Here is a 23,809-nt window from a genome sequence, read left to right on the forward strand (position 1 = left end):
CCTCGGTCCGTGTTATATGGCACCAGCCCTACGCACTGTGTCTCCCGTGGGTCTGCACAGCCCAGTGCGTCCTGTGCCTGCGCCCCGCAAGCGCCGGGCTAAAATCAACATCCAGCCAGGACGGGTTGTTCAGGCCCTTAGTTCGAGACCTCCAGTGCGCCTCCACGGACCGGTCTATCCTGTGCCTCCTCCAAGGACCAGGCCTCCAGTAGATCTCTCCAGCCTGATGAGTACTGTGCCTCTTCTAAGAACCAAGTCTCCTGTGTGTTCCTCCAGTCCGGATGCTCCAGAGCCTCCCTCCAGTCCGGACCCTCCAGAGCCGCCCATCTGTCCTGAGCCGCCTGAGCCGCCCGTCTGTCCTGAGCCGCCTGAGTCGCCCGTCTGTCCTGAGCCACCTGAGCCGCCCGTCTGTCCTGAGCCGCCCGTCTGTCCTGAGCCACCTGAGCCGCCCGTCTGTCCTGAGCCGCTTGAGCCGCCCGTCTGTCCTGAGCCGCCCGTCTGTCCTGAGCCGCCCAAGCCGCCCGTCTGTCCTGAGCCGCCCGTCTGTCCTGAGCCGCCAGAGTCTCCCTCCAGTCCAGAGGCGCCCGTCAGTCCAGAGGCGCCCTCTACTAGGGTCTCCAATCCGGGGGCGGTGGCGAGGGTCGCCGCTCCTAAGGTCTCACAGAAGTGGGCCGAGACTATGGTGGAGTGGGGTCCTCGTCCCGCTCCAGAGCCGCCACCGCGGTAAATGCCCACCCAAACCCTCCCCTATAGGTTCAGGTTTTGCGGCCGGGGTCCGCACCTTTGGGGGGGGGGGGGGGGGGGTACTGTCACGTTCTGACCTTAGTTCCTATTTTATGTCTTTATTTTAGTTTGGTCAGAGCGTGAGTTGGGGTGGGCATTCTATGTTGTTTTTCTATGTTTTGAATAGAAAAATTCTATATGAATTGTAACTCAGTAAAATGTTTGAAATAGTTGTATGTGGCGTTTATATTTTTGCCACAAATTCTATCGGAGTCACAGACAACAAAACTCCCCTGTCTGTCTGTCTGTCTGTCTGTCTGTCTGTCTGTCTGTCTGTCTGTCTGTCTGTCTGTCTGTCTGTCTGTCTGTCTGTCTGTCTGTCTGTCTGTCTGTCTGTCTGTCTCTCTCTCTCTCTCTGTCTCTCTCTCTCTGTCTCTCTCTCTCTGTCTCTCTCTCTCTGTCTCTCTCTCTCTGTGTCTCTCTCTCTCTGTCTCTCTCTCTCTGTCTCTCTCTCTCTTTGTCTCTCTCTCTCTCTCTCTCTCTGTGTGTCTCTCTCTCTCTCTCTCTGTGTGTCTGTTTCTCTCTCTCTCTGTGTGTCTCTCTCTCTCTCTCTCTCTCTCTCTCTCTCTCTCTCTCTCTCTCTCTCTCTCTCTCTCTCTCTCTCTCTCTCTCTCTCTCTCTCTCTCTCTCTCTCTCTCTCTCTCTCTCTCTCTCTCTCTCTCTCTCTCTCTCTCTCTCTCTCTCTCTCTCTCTCTCTCTCTCTCTCTCTCTCTCTCTCTCTCTCTCTCTCTCTCTCTCTCTCTCTCTCTCTCTCTCTCTCTCTCTCTCCCCCTCCCTCCCTCCCCCCTATGCCCTGTCAGGATTGCTGGGGACACAAGTGTGTGGGTCCAGCACTGATCAGACAGGCACATAGGAAAACACACAAATATGCTTTGGTGTTTCAAATAAATATAGTTTATGCAAGAGTTGCAATGTAAATTCCATATTAGTGTTTCTCGAAAGGTGGGTCGGGATAGTGATGGTAGGTTGCCCTTGGGTCATGCTCTAAGATTGGACTGTGTTAGGTAGAATTTTTTTTACATTATTTGATGGATCTTATGATAGTTAAAACAAGTAGGACACAATATATAACAAATGCTAACCATTCCTTTTAATGCTAAATGGATTAAATGCAAACATAAAGTAGTTCTTATTCTGCCACTACCAAGAATTGCAGAATGACAGGGGACAGATGAACCTGTTATACAGGTGCCACAATGCTGTCATTAGAGGTATTACAGTTTTTTCTGAATGCTTAAACACTAACAATGATTCTTGAAGTACTATCTCTGAAACCATTGACACTTGTAGCCAATGTATTTACCAAGTGTGCCAAACTGAATGCACGTTCTCTGCTTTACACTCAGTTTGTAATTTTATAACACACTTTTTGCAAAACTGTAAACACAACTCACTGCTTTACACTCAGTTTGCAATTTAATAACTGTAAATATTAGTCTCTACATTGCTACACTATTTTGCCAATTGCCTTTCCACATTGACACATGTGAAAACACTTTAAGATAATGAGTTCACTTATAAATCAGAGCTTGAGCACTATAAATAGGCCACAGGTAAACATTTGGTTTGGACAACAATGGAGGTCAATATTGGACAGAGAGCAAGACGGGTGAGAACTAGAGGAGGACGAGGAGGAGGAAGAGGAGAACGAGGAGGACGAGGAGGTGAAGAAGTAAGAGGAGGAGGAGGAGGAGGAGAAGGAAGATGTGATGTAGGATGGGGGAGAAGGAGAGGACGGGGAAAACTAAAGAGGAAGAGGAAGGGGAATCAGGAACACAATAACTGATTAAATCAGAGTGACTATAGTTGACCATGTTGTCAAACATAGGATGAGCATGAGGGAGGCTGGGCAATGGGTTCAACCAAATCTGAGCCGCTATACTGTTGCAGGTATTACCCGGATATTTCAAAATGAGACCCGGTAAGTAACTGTAAGTGCTGTAGTCTTACTGGTACAGTAATATGTACTGTACTTTCATAATGAGAAGGATCTATCACTAAAACCATTCAAATGCTTTTACAGAACTGCAAGAAAACCAGTATCTGGTGGAAGAGGTCGCCTGTTCACCCCAGAGCAGGAGACCCACATTGTAAATATGGTCATTGCAAATAACTGCATCAGACTCAGAGAACTGCAGGACCACATAATGGCAGATAACACTATATTCCAAAACGTCAACAGAGTGAGTCTCTCTGCACCGTCTCGTCTACTGAAACAGAGTGAGTCTCTCTGCACTGTCTCGTCTACTGAAACGCAATAGAATTAAGATGAAGCAGCTGTACAAAGTCCCTTTCGAAAGAAACTCAGACTGTGTAAAACAACTGAGATATGAATATGTGCAGGTAAGTTATACTATCCTATCATTGGTACTGGATCTGGAAGTGTATGGTGCTACATCATATTGACTGATCCCTGTCTTTTCCTACTGTGCTACATTGTTGTCTTGTCTCTTTCAGAGAGTCATGGAGCTAGAAGCAGATGCAGTGCATCATGAGCTAATATGGGTGGACAAGGCAGGTTTCAACCTTGCAAAAACAAGGAAATATCATCGGACACCGTGCCATCATCAACGTCCAGGGACGTTGGCAACATAACAATGTGTGTGGTGGCAACATAACAATGTGTGTGGCTATTAGTCAAAAAGTAGTCCTTCACCATCATGCAATCCTAGGCCCATACAACACTGCACACATTATCACATTTCTGGACACCCTCCACAACAGACTAATCCCTAATGACCAGGGGTCAGAGCAGCCCAGGTACGTTATCATCTGGGACAATGTTAGTTTCCACCGGGATGCTGTGATCCGCAATTGGTTCACAGGTCACCCTCTTTTCATCGCACTCAATCTCCCCCCATATTCTCTGTTCTTGAATCCTATTGAAGAATTATTCTCTGCATGGCGTTTGGAAGGTGTATGATAGCCAGCCCCACCAACGCCTACCTCATCTACAGGCAATGGAGGAGGCTTGTGGAGACATGGATCAGGGGCCAGGCCTGGATACGGCAATCCAAGCGATACTTTCCATGCTGCCTAGCTCAAGACAACATCACATGTGATGTGGATGAAGTCTTATGGCCAGACCCACAAAGAAGGTGAGACGTAGCTTCATTTTGTTCTCTTCTTTTTTTTCTAGAACAAATGTTTTTGTTTTCTTCTACTGCACTTTTGTTGTTTGAGGAGTGTTAGAACATTCTGAGAAAAAAAATGAAAATGATTTTCCTCTTTGTATTGATAGTGTGTTATGTTCGCAATACACATCCATACTTTACAAATTTGGATACCTGTGTGTATGTGTGTTTACTACATCTATGACAAAACTTTATTGCAAACTGCTATGCCCTGCACACAGAAAAAGCAAAAGCCACAAGTGTTTTTCATTCACACTATCAGTGCCTAGTTGGTTCTTCGTCTGCTTATTCAAATGATGGTTTGTGTGTACTGAATTTACGCAAAAACACACATTTTTTAAAAGCGTTTGAAGAGTTTTGCAAGAATTGTTTGCTTTTGCAAGAGTGGTATAAGATTTTGCTGGTTTGGTGTAAGGTTTTGTGGTTAGTGTGTGGAGTTTTGCAAAAATAGCCTATAGTTTCAAAGATAGCGCATAAACAATCAGAAAAAACTGCAAAAAGGCTATCTGTACTTTACAAGTCATTTAGGAGCAGAAAGGTACACTATGTCATTTGTCTGCCTCTGTCAACAACAATGTTTTGTGAATGGCAGGAGAGAGTGTGTGTATGCGAGCATACGTTTCTGCATGCTGGTGTGTGTGTGTGTGTGTATGAGCGTGTGTGCGTGCAAGTGTATACGCGTGTGTATATGCGGTGTGCGTGTGTGTGTGTGTGTGTGAAATTAAATGAATTTAAAGCAGAGTAGGCCGGGTGTCCATTCATAGGTAGTGATGAGACATGTTCCTGGTGGAGTGGTGGCAGGTTGTCACAGCAGGGGCATGGGGAGCCCACAGAGCGGACGCCCCCCCGCCCGTCAGGCCACCCAGCAGCTGTAGTAACCTGAGTGTATATGGGTGGTTGCTATAACAGCCTGTGTTTTAGTTACACAACACAGAGAGAGAGAGCCCTCAGCAATAATAGTACAGTAGTATGTAGTATCAGGGGAAATCTGAGGAGACAGAAAGAGAAGGAGGGTGTCGGGGGAGAGAGATGTACAAGAGGTCCCAGTTCATTGGCACTAAGCAGGGAAAAGGAGTTGACATGTTGACGGCACTGTGATATTAAGCTGTTTGGTAAGGTAAAGTTTCAGCTGTTAGCTTTGTCACTCACTGATGATGGGACATAACACAGTTTGGGCTAGAGGGAGGGAGGGAGGTAAAGAGCGAGAAAGGTGGAGGGGAGAGGAAGATAAGTAGGGTAGAAAGGGGAAAGCCAGAAATGTAGCTTTGAGGGCTTACCAAAAATATATGTTTTGTATGATGAAAAATAGATGACTAATGCATTAGGCTTTTCTAAACTTTGTAGCTGACTAAGAGTTCAGAGGACATGGGTTTTAAACATTTATTTTGATGCACAACACTTGATTTCACTTCACTGCTTGAGAGAGCAGGAGGCAGAAAGAGAGAGAGAGTGTTTGTGTGTGAGAGAAAGAAGGAGAGGGAGAGAGAGTGTAAGAGAGAGAGGGAGAGACGAGAGAGTGTATGTGTGTGAGAGAGAGGGAGAGAGAGTGAGGGAGTGACAAGAAAGTGTATGTGTGTGAGAGAGAAGGAAAGAGAGTGAGAGTGAGGTAGAGATGAGAGAGTGTATGTGTGTGAGAGAGGCCTCCCGGGTGGCGCAGTGGTCTAGGGCACTGCATCGCAGTGCTAGCTGCGCCACCAGAGTGCTAGCTGCGCCACCAGAGTCTCTGGGTTCGCGCCCAGGCTCTGTCGCAGCCGGCCGCAACCGGGAGGTCCGTGGGGCGACGCACAATTGGCATAGCGTCGTCCGGGTTAGGGAGGGTTTGGCCGGTAGGGATATCCTTGTCTCAGTATGTATGTATGTATGTAATGTAATAAAATGTATGCACTCTACTGTAAGTCGCTCTGGATAAGAGCGTCTGCTAAATGACTAAAATGTAAAATGTAGAGAGAGAAGGAGAGAGAGTGAGAGTGAGGGAGAGATGAGAGAGTGTATGTGTGTGAGAGAGAAGGAGAGCGAGAGCGAGGGAGAGACGAGAGAGTGTATGTGTGTGAGAGAGAGAAGGAGAGAGAGTGAGAGTGAGGGAGAGACGAGAGAGTGTATGTGTGTGAGAGTGAGGGAGAGATGAGAGAGTGTATGTGTGTGAGAGAGAAGGAGAGAGAGTGAGAGTGAGGGAGAGATGAGAGAGTGTGTGTGAGAGAGAAGGAGAGCGAGAGTGAGGGAGAGACGAGAGAGTGTATGTGTGTGAGAGAGAGAAGGAGAGAGAGTGAGAGTGAGGGAGAGACGAGAGAGTGTATGTGTGTGAGAGAGAGAAGGAGAGAGAGTGAGAGTGAGGGAGAGATGAGAGAGTGTATGTGTGTGAGAGAGAAGGAGAGCGAGAGTGAGGGAGAGACGAGAGAGTGTATGTGTGAGAGAGAGAAGGAGAGAGAGTGAGAGTGAGGGAGAGACGAGAGTGTATGTGTGAGAGAGAGAAGGAGAGAGTGTATGTGTGTGAGAGAGAGAAGGAGAGAGAGAGAGTGTATGTGTGTTAGATAGAGAAGGAGAGAGAGAGGGAGACACGAGAGTGTGTATGTGTGTGAGATAGAGAAGGAGAGAGAGAGAGAGGGAGAGACAAGAGAGTGTATGTGTGTGAGAGAGAGAAGGAAAGAGGGAGAGAGAAGGAGAAGGAGAGAGAGAGAGTGAGGGAGAGACCAGAGAGCAGAGATATGTTGAGTAATAGGGATTTATGTCACGTTCTGACCATAGTTCTTGTGTGTTTTGCTTGTTTTAGTGTTGGTCAGGACGTGAGCTGGGTGGGCATTCTATGTTGTGTGTCTAGTTTGTCTGTTTCTATGTTTGGCCTAATATGGTTCTCAATCAGAGGCAGGTGTTTTGTGTTGTCTCTGATTGGGAATCATATATAGGTGGCTTGTTTTGTGTTGGGGTTTGTGGGTGGTTGTTTCCTGTCTTTGTGTTTTCTCTGCACCAGATAGGGCTGTATCGGTTTGCCACATTTTGTTATTTTGTATTTGTAAGTGTTCACTGTTTATCGTTTAATTAAACATGTTGAGCACTGGCTACGCTGCGTGTTGGTCCGATCCCTGCTACACCTCCTCTTCTCGTGAAGAGGAGGAAGGCTGCCGTTACAATTTAATACAACATGCAGATTGGCAGAAGAAGTCATTGGAAGCTAAACTCCATCAGATGCAGTGATGGTGGAAACAGCTTGTTAGCTCATTCAGACCATCCTAATCCACCACGTCTGTTGATTAGATACGGAATCCAAACACTGTGGAAGGAATTCACGGAGTAAGACTGAGCGAGAGGGCGAGAAAGACAGAGAGGAGAACAGAGTATGGGGAGGGGTGGTTGTGTATGGGAGGAGAGGGACAGGGAGGGAGTAAGAGAGAGAGAGGGAGGGGAGAGAGAGAGAGAGGGAGAGAGGGAACACAATGAATGGGTTACAGGGTTAATGTAGACAGACAGACTGACGGATTGGGCACATTTGAACATTAACACTGACATTGAGAGGGAGGGGGATAAGGACACGTGGGGAGAGGAAGAGGGTTGGAATACCTTACAACTATGGTACATGCATATTTGCTGGAAAAACAAGTGGGGGAACTTAGATTGAGTGAGAGAGTGTGTGTTAGGGACAGAGAGAGGGGGAGAGCGGGAGGAGAGGGAGAGCGGGAGGAGGGGATAGAGAGAGGGGAGGAGACAGAGAGTGAGTGAAGTGGTGGTCTCTCAGGGAGAGAGACACGGTAAGTACCAAGGTCCTGGGGGATAGGAAGGTAGATATACCTCAGTGTCTGCTATAAAAACTACCAGCGCATGGACCTGCAGAGACAAAGTAACAATAACAGCCACTTGTGCTGCGATACAGATCTCCTAAAGAGTAGATCACCAGCGAAAGACAATAGTTAGGAACAGAACAGCAGCAGACCAACAGCAGACCTACAAAGGGTCAGGAGGGTGTTGAAGTCTATTTAGATGCTGACGAGGACCCAGACAAGCAGAACAGAGACAGACGTTCCCATTTGAGAAAACTCCACAATGACAGTAAGTGAACGTTTCTTTAAAATCCAGCTACTGTTGTCCTTATGCAAATTATATGAAAAGTGGCGGTGTCATATATTTTAATTTCCACTATACCAACTGCAGAGAAATTCCATCGCAAAATAGTCATAAAGACACAAAGACAACTATGTGATTTTTTTTATACAGCCAATGTCTTCCTCGCCCCACTACATCGACAGGAGGCTGATATGACATTGCACTATAGTCATATAAACATATAACCAGTGTTTTTACAAGTAGATTCATGATTTGTGTATTGTTTGACATTTTTACTGCATCGTTAGCAGCTAGTAAGTCAAGCCTTTCACTGCACCCACTATAGCATCTGCTGAACGCTTTACACAACCAATAAACTTTGATTTGCTTTTGATTTGATTTAGCCTGCTGTCAGATGTTGCATTGGACTTAGTTTGTTTCGGGGGTCACATTCTATGAACAATGGCATTATGTTTATGGGTCTGTAAATACAGTAACATCACTCTGACACTAGTATCTGCATAGTGAAGTGACATTGTAATATAGACATGTCTTCATATGGGGGCGTTCAGTTGGGGGTGTCAGTGGTTGCCACGGCCACGGGTCCAGAAAGGAGCACATAGTAGAGAGGCTTTTCAGCTTCCAGTGTTTATATCTTTACTGGTTTTACTTGTCTTTAAATCTGTTAATAGCGTTAGTCTTCTGACAGATCATAATACTGTCATAGAGGCCAATATTTCAATTACAGCTAGCTCTTATCGACAGGGGGATTCGTTGACCAATAAGGGATTAATTCATAATCACCTCAGGTTACAAGGACACAGTGAATGTCAGGTGGGTGAGCCTGGGGCAACTGTCTTCCACCTGTTGCAGCAACAAGTTACGCAATTGGTGTCAATTGGGAAACGTCATTGGACATTGTGATCAGTGCTAGCCGGGGGTCAATTTCATTTAAATTAAGAGTGAATTCAATCAATCAATTGAAAAGTCCTCATTGAAGATAATTTGGTCAACATTCAATTAATTCTCTGAATTGACTTGGAAATGATCCGGTTCCTGATTGTGATCCAAAGGAGTTAATATTTTCAGTGCTTTCATATGAAATTGGGTTGAGGGAAATAATGACCTTTGACCCAATGTAGCCTATCAAATCAAATGTTGTAGGTGTACAGGTGTAGACGTTACAGTGAAATGCTTACTTACGAGCCCCTAACCAACAATGCAGTTTCAAAAAAATATGGATAAGAATAAGAGATAAAAGTAACAAGTAATTAATTAAAGAGCAGCAGTAAAATAACAATAGCGAGACTATATACAGGGGGGTACCGATACAGACCTTACTGTGAAATGCTTACTTACAAGTAGAGTTTGTCATTTATGTTAGAAATGTATTATATATTTTATCCAGCGTGCCCAGCAGCAGCATATTCAGACTGGTTGGACCCTGCTGACAAATTCTTGGCTTCATATGAAATGTTTGGCGTTGTTGTGTGACAAGACACAGATAGTTCAGATAGTCCACTAAAATTAAACTCCACTTACTCAAAGCCAACTCACCGATAGATTAATTGAGCGTTTCATCAGATGGAAGATTCTGCAGCTGAAAGTTAAAACATGTAACTGCTGTTTTTTACATTTGTTCCTAAAACCGTATTATTGTCTTTCTTTCAGTCTGTAATGTAACAGGTGCAAACTCCTGACCTTTGCGAATGCTTAGTAAATCAAGTCTTTTGTCAGTTACATCCAAAAGTATGTTACTCCCAACTCAAGTAATTACAGAAGTTAAAGCTGTGGGACGTAAACGAAAGGTTGCTAGTTCAAATCCCCGATCCGACTAGGTGGAAAATCTGTGGAAACAATTACTCCAGGGTCACCGTCAATAACGGCTGATGCCTGGCCGTAATCCCACTCTCTGGGGGGAGTGGGATATGCAAATAACACATTTCCATTTCACACTGTAAGCACCCCCTATTTGACATTTTGATGCTCTATTATGCAACAAATATATGTGCAAGGTCGAACATATAAATATATCATGGTGTTATTATAGCTTCATCAACTGTGTTACGCAAACAGTCTTTACATCCCTGACTCATTTGCTGGGGTGTTACTATAGGCAGGGTGGGATCCAATTTTAACGAGGTCAGCAGATGTATATAGGGGGTCATACTGATGATATGATAGACACAGGGGATTGAGGGGACAGTAGGTATGTACATACAGCATGTTCTGGTTGCTCCAATGTGACATTCATCCAATCTCTCATCTCATAATTTTCTCACATTTTATGGTAATCCCTGAGGTCGCTGGACATCCTGTAACAGTACATTTTATGGTAATCCCTGAGGTCGCTGAACATCCTGTAACAGTACATTTTATGGTAATCCCTGAGGTCGCTGGACATCCTGTAACAGTACATTTTATGGTAATCCCTGAGGTCGCTGGACATCCTGTAACTGTCATGTTTTGTCTTTCATCATGTCTTGTCCCTGTGCTTCCCTCTGCTGGTCTTATTAGGTTCTTTCCCTCTTTCTCTCTCTCTATCGTTCCGTTCCTGCTCCCAGCTGTTTCTCATTCTCCTAACGACCTCATTTACTCTTTCACACCTGTCCCCTATTTTGCCCTCTGATTAGAGTCCCTATTTCTCCCTCTGTTTTCCGCTTCTGTCCTTGTCGGATTCTTGTTTGATGTTTGCTGTTCCTGTGTCCTTGTTCCGCCCTGTCGTGTTCTTTGCCTTCTTCAGATGCTGCGTGTGAGCAGGTGTCTATGTCAGCTACGGCCAGTGCCTTCCTGAAGCGACCTGCAGTCTGTGGTCGCGTCTCCAGTCGTTCCTCTCTATTGACGAGAGGATTTCAGTTCCTGTTTTGGATTGACCATTGATAATATCCAGGAGAATCATTATTTGTTTATTACTGGAATAAAGACTCTGTTACTATTACGTCGCTTTTGGGTCCTCATTCCCCAGCATAACAGAAGAATCCGACCAAGATGGACCCAGCGACTATGGATTCTCTCAACACTGCCGTCGAGTTCCAGGGAGCAATGCTCGGCAGACACGAGCAGGAATTGTTTGCTGCTCGTCATGCCGTTGAGACCCTGGCCGCTCAGGTTTCCGATCTCTCTGGACAGTTTCAGAGTCTTCATCTCGTGCCACCAGCTACTTCCTGGTCTTCCGAGTCTCCGGAACCTAGGGTTAATAACCCACCATGTTACTCTGGGCAGCCCACTGAGTGTCGCTCCTTTCTCACCCAGTGTGATATTGTGTTCTCTCTCCAGCCCAACACGTACTCAAGAGAGAGAGCTCGGATCGCTTACGTCATATCACTCCTTACTGGTCGGGCTCGGGAGTGGGGCACAGCTATCTGGGAGGCAAGGGCTGAGTGTTCTAACGATTATCAGAACTTTAAAGAGGAGATGATACGGGTTTTTGATCGTTCAGTTTTTGGGAAGGAGGCTTCCAGGGCCCTGGCTTCCCTATGTCAAGGTGATCGATCCATAACGGATTACTCTATAGAGTTTCGCACTCTTGCTGCCTCCAGTGACTGGAACGAGCCGGCGTTGCTCGCTCGTTTTCTGGAGGGACTTCACGCTGAGGTTAAGGATGAGATTCTCTCCCGGGAGGTTCCTTCCAGCGTGGACTCTTTGATTGCACTCGCCATCCGCATAGAACGACGGGTAGATCTTCGTCACCGAGCTCGTGGAAGAGAGCTCGCGTTAACGGTGTTTCCCCTCTCCGCATCTCAACCATCTCCTCCCACCGGCTCAGAGACTGAGCCCATGCAGCTGGGAGGTATTCGCATCTCGACTAAGGAGAGGGAACGGAGAATCACCAACCGCCTTTGCCTCTATTGCGGTTCTGCGGGACATTTTGTCATGTCATGTCCAGTAAAAGCCAGAGCTCATCAGTAAGCGGAGGGCTACTGGTGAGCGCTACTACTCCTGTCTCTCCATCAAGATCCTGTACTACCTTGTCGGTCCATCTACGCTGGACCGGTTCAGCTGCGTCCTGCAGTGCCTTGATAGACTCTGGGGCTGAGGGTTGTTTTATGGACGAAGCATGGGCTCGGAAACATGACATTCCTCTCAGACAGTTAGGGAAGCCCACGCCCATGTTCGCCTTAGATGGTAGTCTTCTCCCCAGTATCAGATGTGAGACACTACCTTTAACCCTCTCAGTATCTGGTAACCACAGTGAGACCATTTCCTTTTTGATTTTTCGTTCACCTTTTACACCTGTTGTTTTGGGTCATCCCTGGCTAGTATGTCATAATCCTTCTATTGATTGGTCTAGTAATTCTATCCTATCCTGGAACGTTTCTTGTCATGTGAAGTGTTTAATGTCTGCTATCCCTCCTGTGTCTTCTGTCCCCTCTACTCAGGAGGAACCTGGTGATTTGACAGGAGTGCCGGAGGAATATCATGATCTGCGCACGGTCTTCAGTCGGTCCAGAGCCAGCTCCCTTCCTCCTCACCGGTCGTATGATTGTTGTATTGATCTCCTTCCGGGGACCACTCCCCCTCGGGGTAGACTATACTCTCTGTCGGCTCCCGAACGTAAGGCTCTCGAGGATTATCTGTCTGTTTCTCTCAACGCCGGTACCGTGGTGCCTTCTTCCTCTCCCGCCGGAGCGGGATTTTTCTTTGTTAAGAAGAAGGACGGTACTCTGCGCCCCTGCGTGGATTATCGAGGGCTGAATGACATAACGGTTAAGAATCGTTATCCGCTTCCCCTTATGTCGTCGGCCTTCGAGATTTTGCAGGGAGCCAGGTTCTTTACTAAGTTGGACCTTCGTAACGCTTACCATCTCGTACGCATCAGAGAGGGGGACGAGTGGAAAACGGCGTTTAATACTCCGTTAGGGCATTTTGAATACCGGGTTCTGCCGTTCGGTCTCGCTAATGCTCCAGCTGTCTTTCAGGCATTAGTTAATGATGTACTGAGAGACATGCTGAACATTTTTGTTTTCGTTTACCTTGACGATATCCTGATTTTTTCACCGTCACTCGAGATTCATGTTCAGCACGTTCGACGTGTACTCCAGCGCCTTTTAGAGAATTGTCTCTACGTGAAGGCTGAGAAGTGCGCCTTTCATGTCTCCTCTGTCACATTTCTCGGTTCTGTTATTTCCGCTGAAGGCATTCAGATGGATCCCGCTAAGGTCCAGGCTGTCAGCGATTGGCCCGTTCCTAAGTCACGTGTCGAGTTGCAGCGCTTTCTCGGTTTCGCTAATTTCTATCGGCGTTTCATTCGTAATTTCGGTCAAGTGGCTGCCCCTCTCACAGCTCTGACTTCTGTCAAGACTTGCTTTAAGTGGTCCGGTTCCGCCCAGGGAGCTTTTGATCTCCTCAAGAAGCGTTTTACATCCGCCCCTATCCTTGTTACTCCTGACGTCACTAAACAATTCATTGTCGAGGTTGACGCTTCAGAGGTGGGCGTGGGAGCCATTCTGTCTCAGCGCTTCCAGTCTGACGATAAGGTCCATCCTTGCGCTTACTTTTCTCATCGCCTGTCGCCATCGGAACGCAACTATGATGTGGGTAACCGCGAACTGCTCGCCATCCGCTTAGCCATAGGCGAATGGCGACAGTGGTTGGAGGGGGCGACCGTTCCTTTTGTCGTTTGGACTGACCATAAGAACCTTGAGTACATCCGTTCTGCCAAACGACTTAATGCACGTCAGGCTCGTTGGGCGTTGTTTTTCGCTCGTTTCGAGTTCGTGATTTCCTATCGTCCGGGAAATAAGAACACCAAGCCTGATGCCTTATCCCGTCTCTTTAGTTCTTCTGTGGCTTCTACCGACCCCGAGGGGATTCTCCCTGAAGGGCGTGTTGTCGGGTTGACTGTCTGGGGAATTGAGAGACAGGTAAAGCAAGCACTCACTCACACTGCGTCGCCGCGCGCTTGTCCTAGTAACCTTCTGTTCGTTCCTGTCTCTACTCGTCTGGCTGTTCTTCAGTGGGCTCACTCTGCCAAGTTAGCTGGCCATCCCGGCGTTCGGGGTACGCTTGCTTCTATTCGCCAGCGGTTTTGGTGGCCTACTCAGGAGCGGGACACGCGCCGTTTCGTGGCTGCTTGTTCGGACTGCGCGCAGACTAAGTCAGGTAACTCTCCTCCTGCCGGTCGTCTCAGACCGCTTCCCATTCCTTCTCGACCATGGTCTCACATCGCCTTAGACTTTATTACCGGTCTGCCTTCGTCTGCGGGGAAGACTGTGATTCTTTCGGTTATCGATAGGTTCTCTAAGGCGGCACATTTCATTCCCCTCGCTAAGCTTCCTTCCGCTAAGGAGACGGCACAAATCATCATTGAGAATGTGTTCAGAATTCATGGCCTCCCGTTAGACGCCGTTTCAGACAGAGGTCCGCAATTCACGTCACAGTTTTGGAGGGAGTTCTGTCGTTTGATTGGTGCTTCTGTCAGTCTCTCTTCCGGGTTTCATCCCCAGTCTAACGGTCAAGCAGAAAGGGCCAATCAGTCGATTGGTCGCATATTACGCAGCCTTTCGTTTCGAAACCCTGCGTCTTGGGCAGAACAGCTCCCCTGGGCTGAGTACGCTCACAACTCGCTTCCTTCGTCTGCTACCGGGCTATCTCCGTTTCAGAGTAGTCTTGGGTACCAGCCTCCTCTGTTCTCGTCCCAGCTCGCCGAGTCCAGCGTTCCCTCCGCTCAGGCTTTTGTCCAACGTTGTGAGCGCACCTGGAGGAGGGTCAGGTCTGCACTTTGCCGTTACAGGGCGCAGACTGTGAGAGCCGCCAATAGACGTAGGATTAGGAGTCCTAGGTATTGTCGCGGTCAGAGAGTGTGGCTTTCCACTCGTAACCTTCCCCTTACGACAGCTTCTCGCAAGTTGACTCCGCGGTTCATTGGTCCGTTCCGTGTCTCTCAGGTCGTCAATCCTGTCGCTGTGCGACTGCTTCTTCCGCGACATCTTCGTCGCGTCCACCCTGTCTTCCATGTCTCTTGTGTCAAGCCTTTTCTTCGCGCCCCCGTTCGTCTTCCCCCCCCCCCCCCCGTCCTTGTCGAGGGCGCTCCTATTTACAAGGTACGAAAGATCATGGACATGCGTTCTCGGGGACGTGGTCACCAGTACTTAGTGGATTGGGAGGGTTACGGTCCTGAGGAGAGGAGTTGGGTTCCATCTCGGGACGTGCTGGACCGTTCGTTGATTGATGATTTCCTTCGTTGCCGCCAGGGTTCCTCCTCGTGTGCGCCAGGAGGCGCTCGGTGAGTGGGGGGGTACTGTCATGTTTTGTCTTTCATCATGTCTTGTCCCTGTGCTTCCCTCTGCTGGTCTTATTAGGTTCTTTCCCTCTTTCTCTCTCTCTATCGTTCCGTTCCTGCTCCCAGCTGTTTCTCATTCTCCTAACGACCTCATTTACTCTTTCACACCTGTCCCCTATTTCTCCCTCTGTTTTCCGCTTCTGTCCTTGTCGGATTCTTGTTTGATGTTTGCTGTTCCTGTGTCCTTGTTCCGCCCTGTCGTGTTCTTTGCCTTCTTCAGATGCTGCGTGTGAGCAGGTGTCTATGTCAGCTACGGCCAGTGCCTTCCTGAAGCGACCTGCAGTCTGTGGTCGCGTCTCCAGTCGTTCCTCTCTATTGACGAGAGGATTTCAGTTCCTGTTTTGGATTGACCATTGATAATATCCAGGAGAATCATTATTTGTTTATTACTGGAATAAAGACTCTGTTACTATTACGTCGCTTTTGGGTCCTCATTCACCAGCATAACAGTAACAGTACATTTTATGGTAATCCCTGAGGTCGCCTGACATCTTGTAACAGTACATTTTATGGTAATCCCTGAGGTCGCCTGACATCCTGTAACAGTACATTTTATGGTAATCCCTGAGGTCGCTGGACATCCTGTAACAGTACATTTTATGGTAATCCCTGAGGTCGCTGGACATCCTGTAACAGTACATTTTATGGTAATCCCTGAGGTCGCTGGACATCCTGTAACAGTACATTTTATGGTAATCCGCGAGGTCGCTGGACATCCTGTAACAGTACATTTTATGGTAATCCCTGAGGTCGCTGGACATCCTGTAACAGTACATTTTATGGTAATCCCTGAGGTCGCTGGACATCCTGTAACAGTACATTTTATGGTAATCCCTGAGGTCGCTGGACATCCTGTAACAGTACATTTTATGGTAATCCCTGAGGTCGCAGGACAACCTGTAACAGTACATTTTATGGTAATCCCTGAGGTCGCTGGACATCCTGTAACAGTACATTTTATGGTAATCCCTGAGGTCGCTGGACATCCTGTAACAGTACATTTTATGGTAATCCCTGAGGTCGCTGGACATCCTGTAACAGTACATTTTATGGTAATCCCTGAGGTCGCAGGACAACCTGTAACAGTACATTTTATGGTAATCCCTGAGGTCGCTGGACATCCTGTAACAGTACATTTTATGGTAATCCCTGAGGTCGCTGGACATCCTGTAACAGTACATTTTATGGTAATCCCTGAGGTCGCTGGACATCCTGTAACAGTACATTTTATGGTAATCCCTGAGGTCGCTGGACATCCTGTAACAGTACATTTTATGGTAATCCCTGAGGTCGCTGGACATCCTGTAACAGTACATTTTATGGTAATCCCTGAGGTCGCTGGACATCCTGTAACAGTACATTTTATGGTAATCCCTGAGGTCGCTGGACATCCTGTAACAGTACATTTTATGGTAATCCCTGAGGTCGCTGGACATCCTGTAACAGTACATTTTATGGTAATCCCTGAGGTCGCTGGACATCCTGTAACAGTACATTTTATGGTAATCACCAGGGTCGCTGGACATCCTGTAACAGTACATTTTATGGTAATCCCTGAGGTCGCTGGACATCCTGTAACAGTACATTTTATGGTAATCCCTGAGGTCGCAGGACAACCTGTAACAGTACATTTTATGGTAATCCCTGAGGTCGCTGGACATCCTGTAACAGTACATTTTATGGTAATCACTGAGGTCGCTGGACATCCTGTAACAGTACATTTTATGGTAATCCCTGAGGTCGCTGGACATCCTGTAACAGTACATTTTATGGTAATCCCTGAGGTCGCCTGACATCCTGTAACAGTACATTTTATGGTAATCCCTGAGGTCGCTGGACATCCTGTAACAGTACATTTTATTGTAATCCCTGAGGTCGCTGGACATCCTGTAACAGTACATTTTATGGTAATCCCTGAGGTCGCTGGACATCCTGTAACAGTACATTTTATTGTAATCCCTGAGGTCGCTGGACATCCTGTAACAGTACATTTTATGGTAATCCCTGAGGTCACTGGACATCCTGTAACAGTACATTTTATGGTAATCCCTGAGGTCACTGGACATCCTGTAACAGTACATTTTATGGTAATCCCTGAGGTCGCAGGACATCCTGTAACAGTACATTTTATGGTAATCCCTGAGGTCGCTGGACATCCTGTAACAGTACATTTTATGGTAATCCCTGAGGTCGCTGGACATCCTGTAACAGTACGTTTTATGGTGACACTGAACCATATCCACCCAAGCATACATGTATCAGCGAGTTGATCAATCAATCAATCATTCAATTGATAAATTAAAATGTATTTATATTGCATATGTCATAAAGTGCTTAGTATTTATTCCCACTCCTCGTTGACCATTCTCAGTGTTGGTTGGTTATTCACCATGCAACGCGGTAGCCTACAAGCCTAGTCAATTCCTGCTAGTGTAACAAGATATTGGAAATTAAATATCAACTCCTTCTCCCTATTTGACCATGTTTCCTTGTTTTCTCTGTCAGGCTGCAGCTCAGGAACTGGACGAGCTATGTTTCCTCTCAGCCCAGTCCATGTCCACTCTGGAGACCTCCGACCACTTCCAGATGGTCAAGCTGCTGGGAGAGGGATCCTACGGCAAGGTCATGCTGGCCGTCCACAAGAAGAGAGGTCAGTAAAGCACCAGAGGTCACTGTGGTGGTCCCTGACCCCGGTCCTGGAGAGTTATGGGATGGGCAGGCGTTATAAATGATGCCTTCCTGTATTATACTTATGCTAAAACATATATTCTGTTCTACTGAGCCATTTACTTTATGTTCGTATTCTTATATTTTATAATTTTTTATTGTTGTTGAATTGTCGAGAATGAACCTGTCAGTAAGCATTTAGCTGGACGGTATATACCATGTGTATCCCATACATACTGCTAATAAAACTTGAAACTTGTTAGTGTTCACTATACACCTATAAATGCTTGTTATAAAGGCAAAAAATGGTCAAAGACTCCAGACACCCTCATAAACTGTTCTCTCTGCTACCGCACGGCAAGCGGTACCGGAGCGCCAAGTCTAGGTCCAAGAGGCTTCTAAACAGCTTCTACCCCCAAGCCATAAGACTGCTGAACATCTAATCAAATGGCTACCCAGACTATTTTCATTGCCCCCCCCCCCCCCCCCATGTACATACTACCTCAACTAACCGGTGCCCCCACACATTGACTCAGTACCGGCACCCCCCTGTATATATTGTTCTTTTTCACTGCTGCTCTTTAATTACTTGTTACTTTTATCTCTTATTCTTATCATATTTTTTTAGAAACTGCACTGTTGGTTAGGGGCTCGTAAGTAAGCATTTCACTGTAAGGTCTACACCTGTTGTATTCGGCGCATGTGACTAAAATTGTAATTTTTAAAAAGTGTAATAAAATTTGATTGAATTTGTTCTAGTGAAATATGGGTCTGAAGGGGTCTGGGCTTACAGTTCAAAGGATAAAACACGTGAACAGTGAGTGGTTATTTGTCCAACGTGAGGGTAGAGGTGTCTTTAAATAGCGTCAACTTAACCGTTAGCATGAGTGTTGCTGTTATGAAGTACTTTACTACATTCTTGGGATAGAGTTGCTGTGGGGTTTCCTCAGGGGAGAATGACTGCCCCTTCTCATTGAAGCCACGCAGAGATGGATAGGTTACTTTCTAAATGTCATACGTAACAGTTACTAGTGATCTGTCCAAAATTGTAATCAGTAACTTTTGGATTACCCAAACTCAGTAATCTGATTACTTTCCCCTAAAGAGGCACTAAAAGAAGACAAAAACTATCCATCAATCAGATTTGGTGTGTCATCATAGAGGTCTCTGACTTGTGGTCAGACTCACTTAGATGGAACAAACTTAAACTTACGCCTTTTTTAAATGCTGAATTGAATGTCATTGACAAAACAGAAAGGTGTCATAATGTATTTTTTCCGACAGCATCCTTTCTGAATTGAAAAGTAATCCAAGAAGTAATCATCTAGTTTTTCAAAATATCTGTAATCTGATTACAATATTTTTGCAGGCAATGTCATTTCTTAGTTAGTTTTTTTTATCAGTTACTCCAAAACCCGGAAACCACAGAAGTTCAAGGCCGACCGCGTTACTGCAGGCATTGTTAGCAAAAAATGGGATCCCCATGATTGTGAATGGAAAATTGTCAAAAAACTTTGTCACGTGATCGATGGCTTTGTCCGTTCATAAACAGTCATTGGATTTCCTCTATCTAAACCCCAGGGAATAGGGTAGTAATTTAGACATCCCCGGGGCTATATGTTTTTATGTTATCAATGTGGTCACAGTGATGACAACATGATTTACTCTATAATTGATCTATTGATGTTTTGGTGCAGTATTTGATTTGATTTGAATGTCTAAATAATTTCTGGGGCCTCTCCTCCTCTCCATCAGGCACTCCCATGGCTCTGAAGTTCTTCCCCCGCCAGTCCACACCCCTCTTCTCTTTCCTGCGTGAATACAACCTCTCCCTTTCTTATTGCGCTCATCCCTCTCTCACCCGGGCCCTGGGTATCTTCTTCTCCACCCCCTGCTACTACGTCTTCGCCCAGCAGGCTGGTCTCTATGGAGACCTCTACAGTGTCATCGTGTCAGAGGTCAGTTAGAATCATACATCTGTTTACAGTCTCTGAGTCAGTCATACATGAGAGGTTTTTCATTTCAATGTCAAAGCACTAAAGCTAAGTGCACAACACAGACCCAGTATTGCAATTCCTCTGAGGTCTGACCTCTGTCTGCCACCACCTCTACTGTTCCATATTGCCCTGGTCCCAGTTGCCCTCTTCCTCTGTCAGTGAGTCCATGATAAAGACTTCAATGGAATCTCTCCAGTAGCCTCCACCTCGTCCCCTCTAGTGACTCTTTGTTTGTGTCGGTCTATGCCAGTAACCTACAGTGGATGATAAGCTTGCATCATCTTCAAGACCCTGGTGCTTGCCTACAGAGCAGCAAGGGGAACTGCACCTCCTTACCTTCAGGCTATGTTCAAACCCTACATCCCAACCTGAGCACTCCGTTCTGCCACCTCTGGTCTCTTGGGCCTCCCACCCCTACAGGAAGGCAGGTCCTGCTCAGCCCAGTCCAAGCTCTTCTCTGTCCTGGCATCCCAATGGTGGAACAACTTTTACCCTATAGTCATGCCCATTTTTCGAAAACGTCTGAAACCCTACCTCTTTGAAGAGTATCTTAAATAACTCTCACGGTGTCCTCCCCCCCCACCTCTTCACCCTAGCACTGACTTTGCTGGTAAATGCTTTGTCGAGGGAAAATTTCCTTGATACAATTGTGATGTGTTGTTGTCTGACCTAGATATCTTCAGATGACTGCACTAATTGTAAGTTGCGCTGGAGAAGAGCCTCTGCTAAATGTCTAACTTGTAAATGTGAAAAATTACAAGGTGTTTGCTGTCCCCGATCCTTTTAGCATCTATGGGTGGGACGAGGACAACGTGATAGAACAGTGGTTCCCAAACATTTTTGCATCGTGACCCACATAAAGCTTTTTGTGTGACCTAACTAGTAAACTAAACCTAGCAGCCGCCTACTTTAAACCATGACCCAAAAGGAATCCAGGCCATACCATTTATGAAACAATGATATACAGTATAATGTTGTTTCTCTTTCTCCCTCTGTCTCTCTCTGTCTCCAGGTGGGTGTAGATGAAGAGTGTGTCCAGAGGGTGATGTCTCAGCTGAGTGGTGCCGTCTCATACCTCCACTCCATGGGCTTCGTCCACCGGGACATCAAACCAGAGAACATCTTCCTGTGTGACCGTGCCTGTCGCTGGGTAAAACTGGGTGACTTCGGCCTGGCCCGCCCCACTGGCTGCACCATCCGCGCCGTCTGGTACGACTCGCCCTTCTGCACGCCTGAGGTGGAGCAGGCCAAAGAGTCTGAGAAAGTGAGGGAGCAGAGAGAGGAGGATGGAGAGGAGGAGGAGAACATTTGGATCACAGTGGAGACCACTATAGACAGCTGGGCCCTGGGCGTGCTGGTCTACTGCCTGCTGACGGGATGCTTTCCCTGGGAAGAGACAACCCACGACGACCCCGCCTACCGGAGGTACAAGGAGTGGTACGACCGCGAGACGGAGAGGGAGGAAAGGAGCGAGGGACTGAGAGGGGAAAAGGAAGTAATTTGGTGCGAAGGTGAAAGTGAAAAGGACAATATCCTGAGCCTGGAGAAGAATCAGAAGTCGAACCCTATGGCCCCACAGTTTGAAGGCTTCAGCCCACTGGTGATGTCTCTTTTCAGGGAGCTGCTTAACCCACAGCCCAGGCTTCGAGGAGGCCCTGACGAGATCCTCAGCTACCTGGGTGGGCCCTGGTTGATGGAGACGGAGAGAGAGGAGAAGAGGAAAGCAGAGGAGGTAGAGAAGGAGGCCAGGAAAATAAGAGAGGCAGGAACGGTGGAGGAAGGGAGGGAGAGGGAGGGAAGAGGGGAGAGATAAAATGTTTCATACTAGACAGGTTCGAGAATTTTTAAGATGTACTGTACATTTTCGAAGAGAATATTTGCTTTATAGAGGTTGATATTCTGAATATTTTGCTGAACATTTCTTACTCTGTATTGATAGAATTGAGACTACTGTATTTTGATATTGTTGTATGTTTTACCTTGTAATAGTTCTCTCCAGTGTAATGCAACTTAATATTATGTGTGTGTGAGCGTGCATGTGTCATACCTGCCTGTGTATGTGCATGCTTGAACATGATCGTGAGTGTGCATGTGTGCTTAGGGCTAGGTAGCCTCTTAAGAGAATACATTAATTAGTTCTCCTTCAACACACAGGCTGTATTATAATGATCACTCTATGACACTTTATGTTGTAAAAATATCTGAATAAACCAGTTTGTATTTATATACATGTCTTGCTTCTCTATGTTTGTCTAATACACTTTTTCTTGTATTCTTTTAAAATAAATTTCCAATATGCAAACCTAGGGATTTTGTGAAAAATCAGCAAAACTAGGTTATCCACAAGTGTACCTGGCTCCACGAGGGCACTAAAGGGGGCTTAGTCCCCTCAGTTCAAACTTTAGCCCCCTCAGTTTTAGTTTTATGTCACTATATAAAAATAGCAAAAAAGTTACAATGACTGAGTGACAGGTTGAAGCAAAAAAATATATCTCAGCTGCCTTGTGTCAGCACAATAGACAGAATGCGCCGCGGTGTGTGGGGCTATGTTAAGCTGCTGGGGCGGTTAAATCAAATCAAATCCTATTTTATGCGCCGAATACAACAGGTGTAGGTAGACCTTACAGTGAAATGCTTACTTACAAGACCTTAACCAACAACGCGGTTTTAAGAAAATTAAGTGTTAAGTAAAAAAATTGATAATGGAAAAAATACAAATAACAAATAATTAAAAAGCAGCAGTAAAATAGCATTAGAGAGGCTGTATACAGGAGGTACTGGTACAGCAGGAGGCATCGAGAGAGGCTGTATACAGGAGGTACTGGTACAGCAGGAGGCATTGAGAGAGGCTGTATACAGGAGGTACCGGTACATCAGGAGGTATTGAGAGAGGCTGTATACAGGAGGTACTGGTACAGCAGGAGGCATTGAGAGAGGCTGTATACAGGAGGTACTGGTACAGCAGGAGGCATCGAGAGAGGCTGTATACAGGAGGTACTGGTACAGCAGGAGGCATCAAGAGAGGCTGTATACAGGAGGTACTGGTACAGCAGGAGGCATTGAGAGAGGCTGTATACAGGAGGTACTGGTACAGCAGGAGGTATTGAGAGAAGCTGTATACAGGAGGTACTGGTACAGCAGGAGGCATTGAGAGAGGCTGTATACAGGAGGTACTGGTACAGCAGGAGGTATTGAGAGAGGCTGTATACAGGAGGTACTGGTACAGCAGGAGGCATCGAGAGAGGCTGTATACAGGAGGTAACGGTACATCAGGAGGTATTGAGAGAGGCTGTATACAGGAGGTACCGGTACATCAGGAGGTATCGAGAGAGGCTGTATACAGAAGGTACTGGTACAGCAGGAGGCATCGAGAGAGGCTGTATACAGGAGGTACCGGTACAGCAGGAGGTATCGAGAGAGGCATGACTCCTTTAAGTTGCCATAAAAAAGCTGGGAAAAAACGTTTCTCATCGCTGTGGTAGGCTGTGATTAACGTGATGTAATATTTGATTTTGATTTATAAGGGCGGAGTCAAGTTGGAGGTCGAACGGTCCTTTCTGGTCCTCTGCTGTTCCTATAGGTGGCGCTCTGAGGAGTGTCTTCCTTATGATGGTGTGAGGTTTTCGACTTGGATGACCGTTCAAAACGATTTTTCCCAGTTTGAGTTTTTTCCCCCCAGAGTTCACAGTTTTGAATGCGGCACTAATCCCCACTGATACTTATGAAAGTAGTGCAGTGGATGTATACATCGTATCAATTAATAGGGTTGATGGAACAGATCGGAATGTTTAGTTTATGTTGATAAACTATTATTTATTCACATTTTAGGCGCAGCAATGTACACACGGCAGTAGGCCTACCGGTGAATGTTCCAAAATGCATTTTGCTGGAAACACCGTTGTAAAATGTGCACC

At 46.4% G+C, this 23,809-nt stretch overlaps 1 protein-coding gene across 1 annotated transcript; it reads left to right on the top strand.

The window, feature by feature from the left end:
* The first annotated feature begins 17,405 nt into the window (after nucleotides 1–17,405).
* Nucleotides 17,406–21,708, top strand: sbk3 (SH3 domain binding kinase family, member 3). Its single transcript, XM_038992779.1, has 6 exons — nucleotides 17,406–17,441; nucleotides 17,737–17,881; nucleotides 19,654–19,856; nucleotides 20,908–21,159; nucleotides 21,190–21,390; nucleotides 21,454–21,708. The coding sequence occupies exons 1-6, from the start codon at nucleotides 17,406–17,408 to the stop codon at nucleotides 21,706–21,708; spliced, it is 1,092 nt and encodes a 363-aa protein (XP_038848707.1).
* Nucleotides 21,709–23,809: the final 2,101 nt, after the last annotated feature.

Source organism: Salvelinus namaycush, chromosome 5 (genome assembly GCF_016432855.1).
Source record: "Salvelinus namaycush isolate Seneca chromosome 5, SaNama_1.0, whole genome shotgun sequence".
Taxonomy (NCBI): Eukaryota; Metazoa; Chordata; class Actinopteri; order Salmoniformes; family Salmonidae; genus Salvelinus; species Salvelinus namaycush.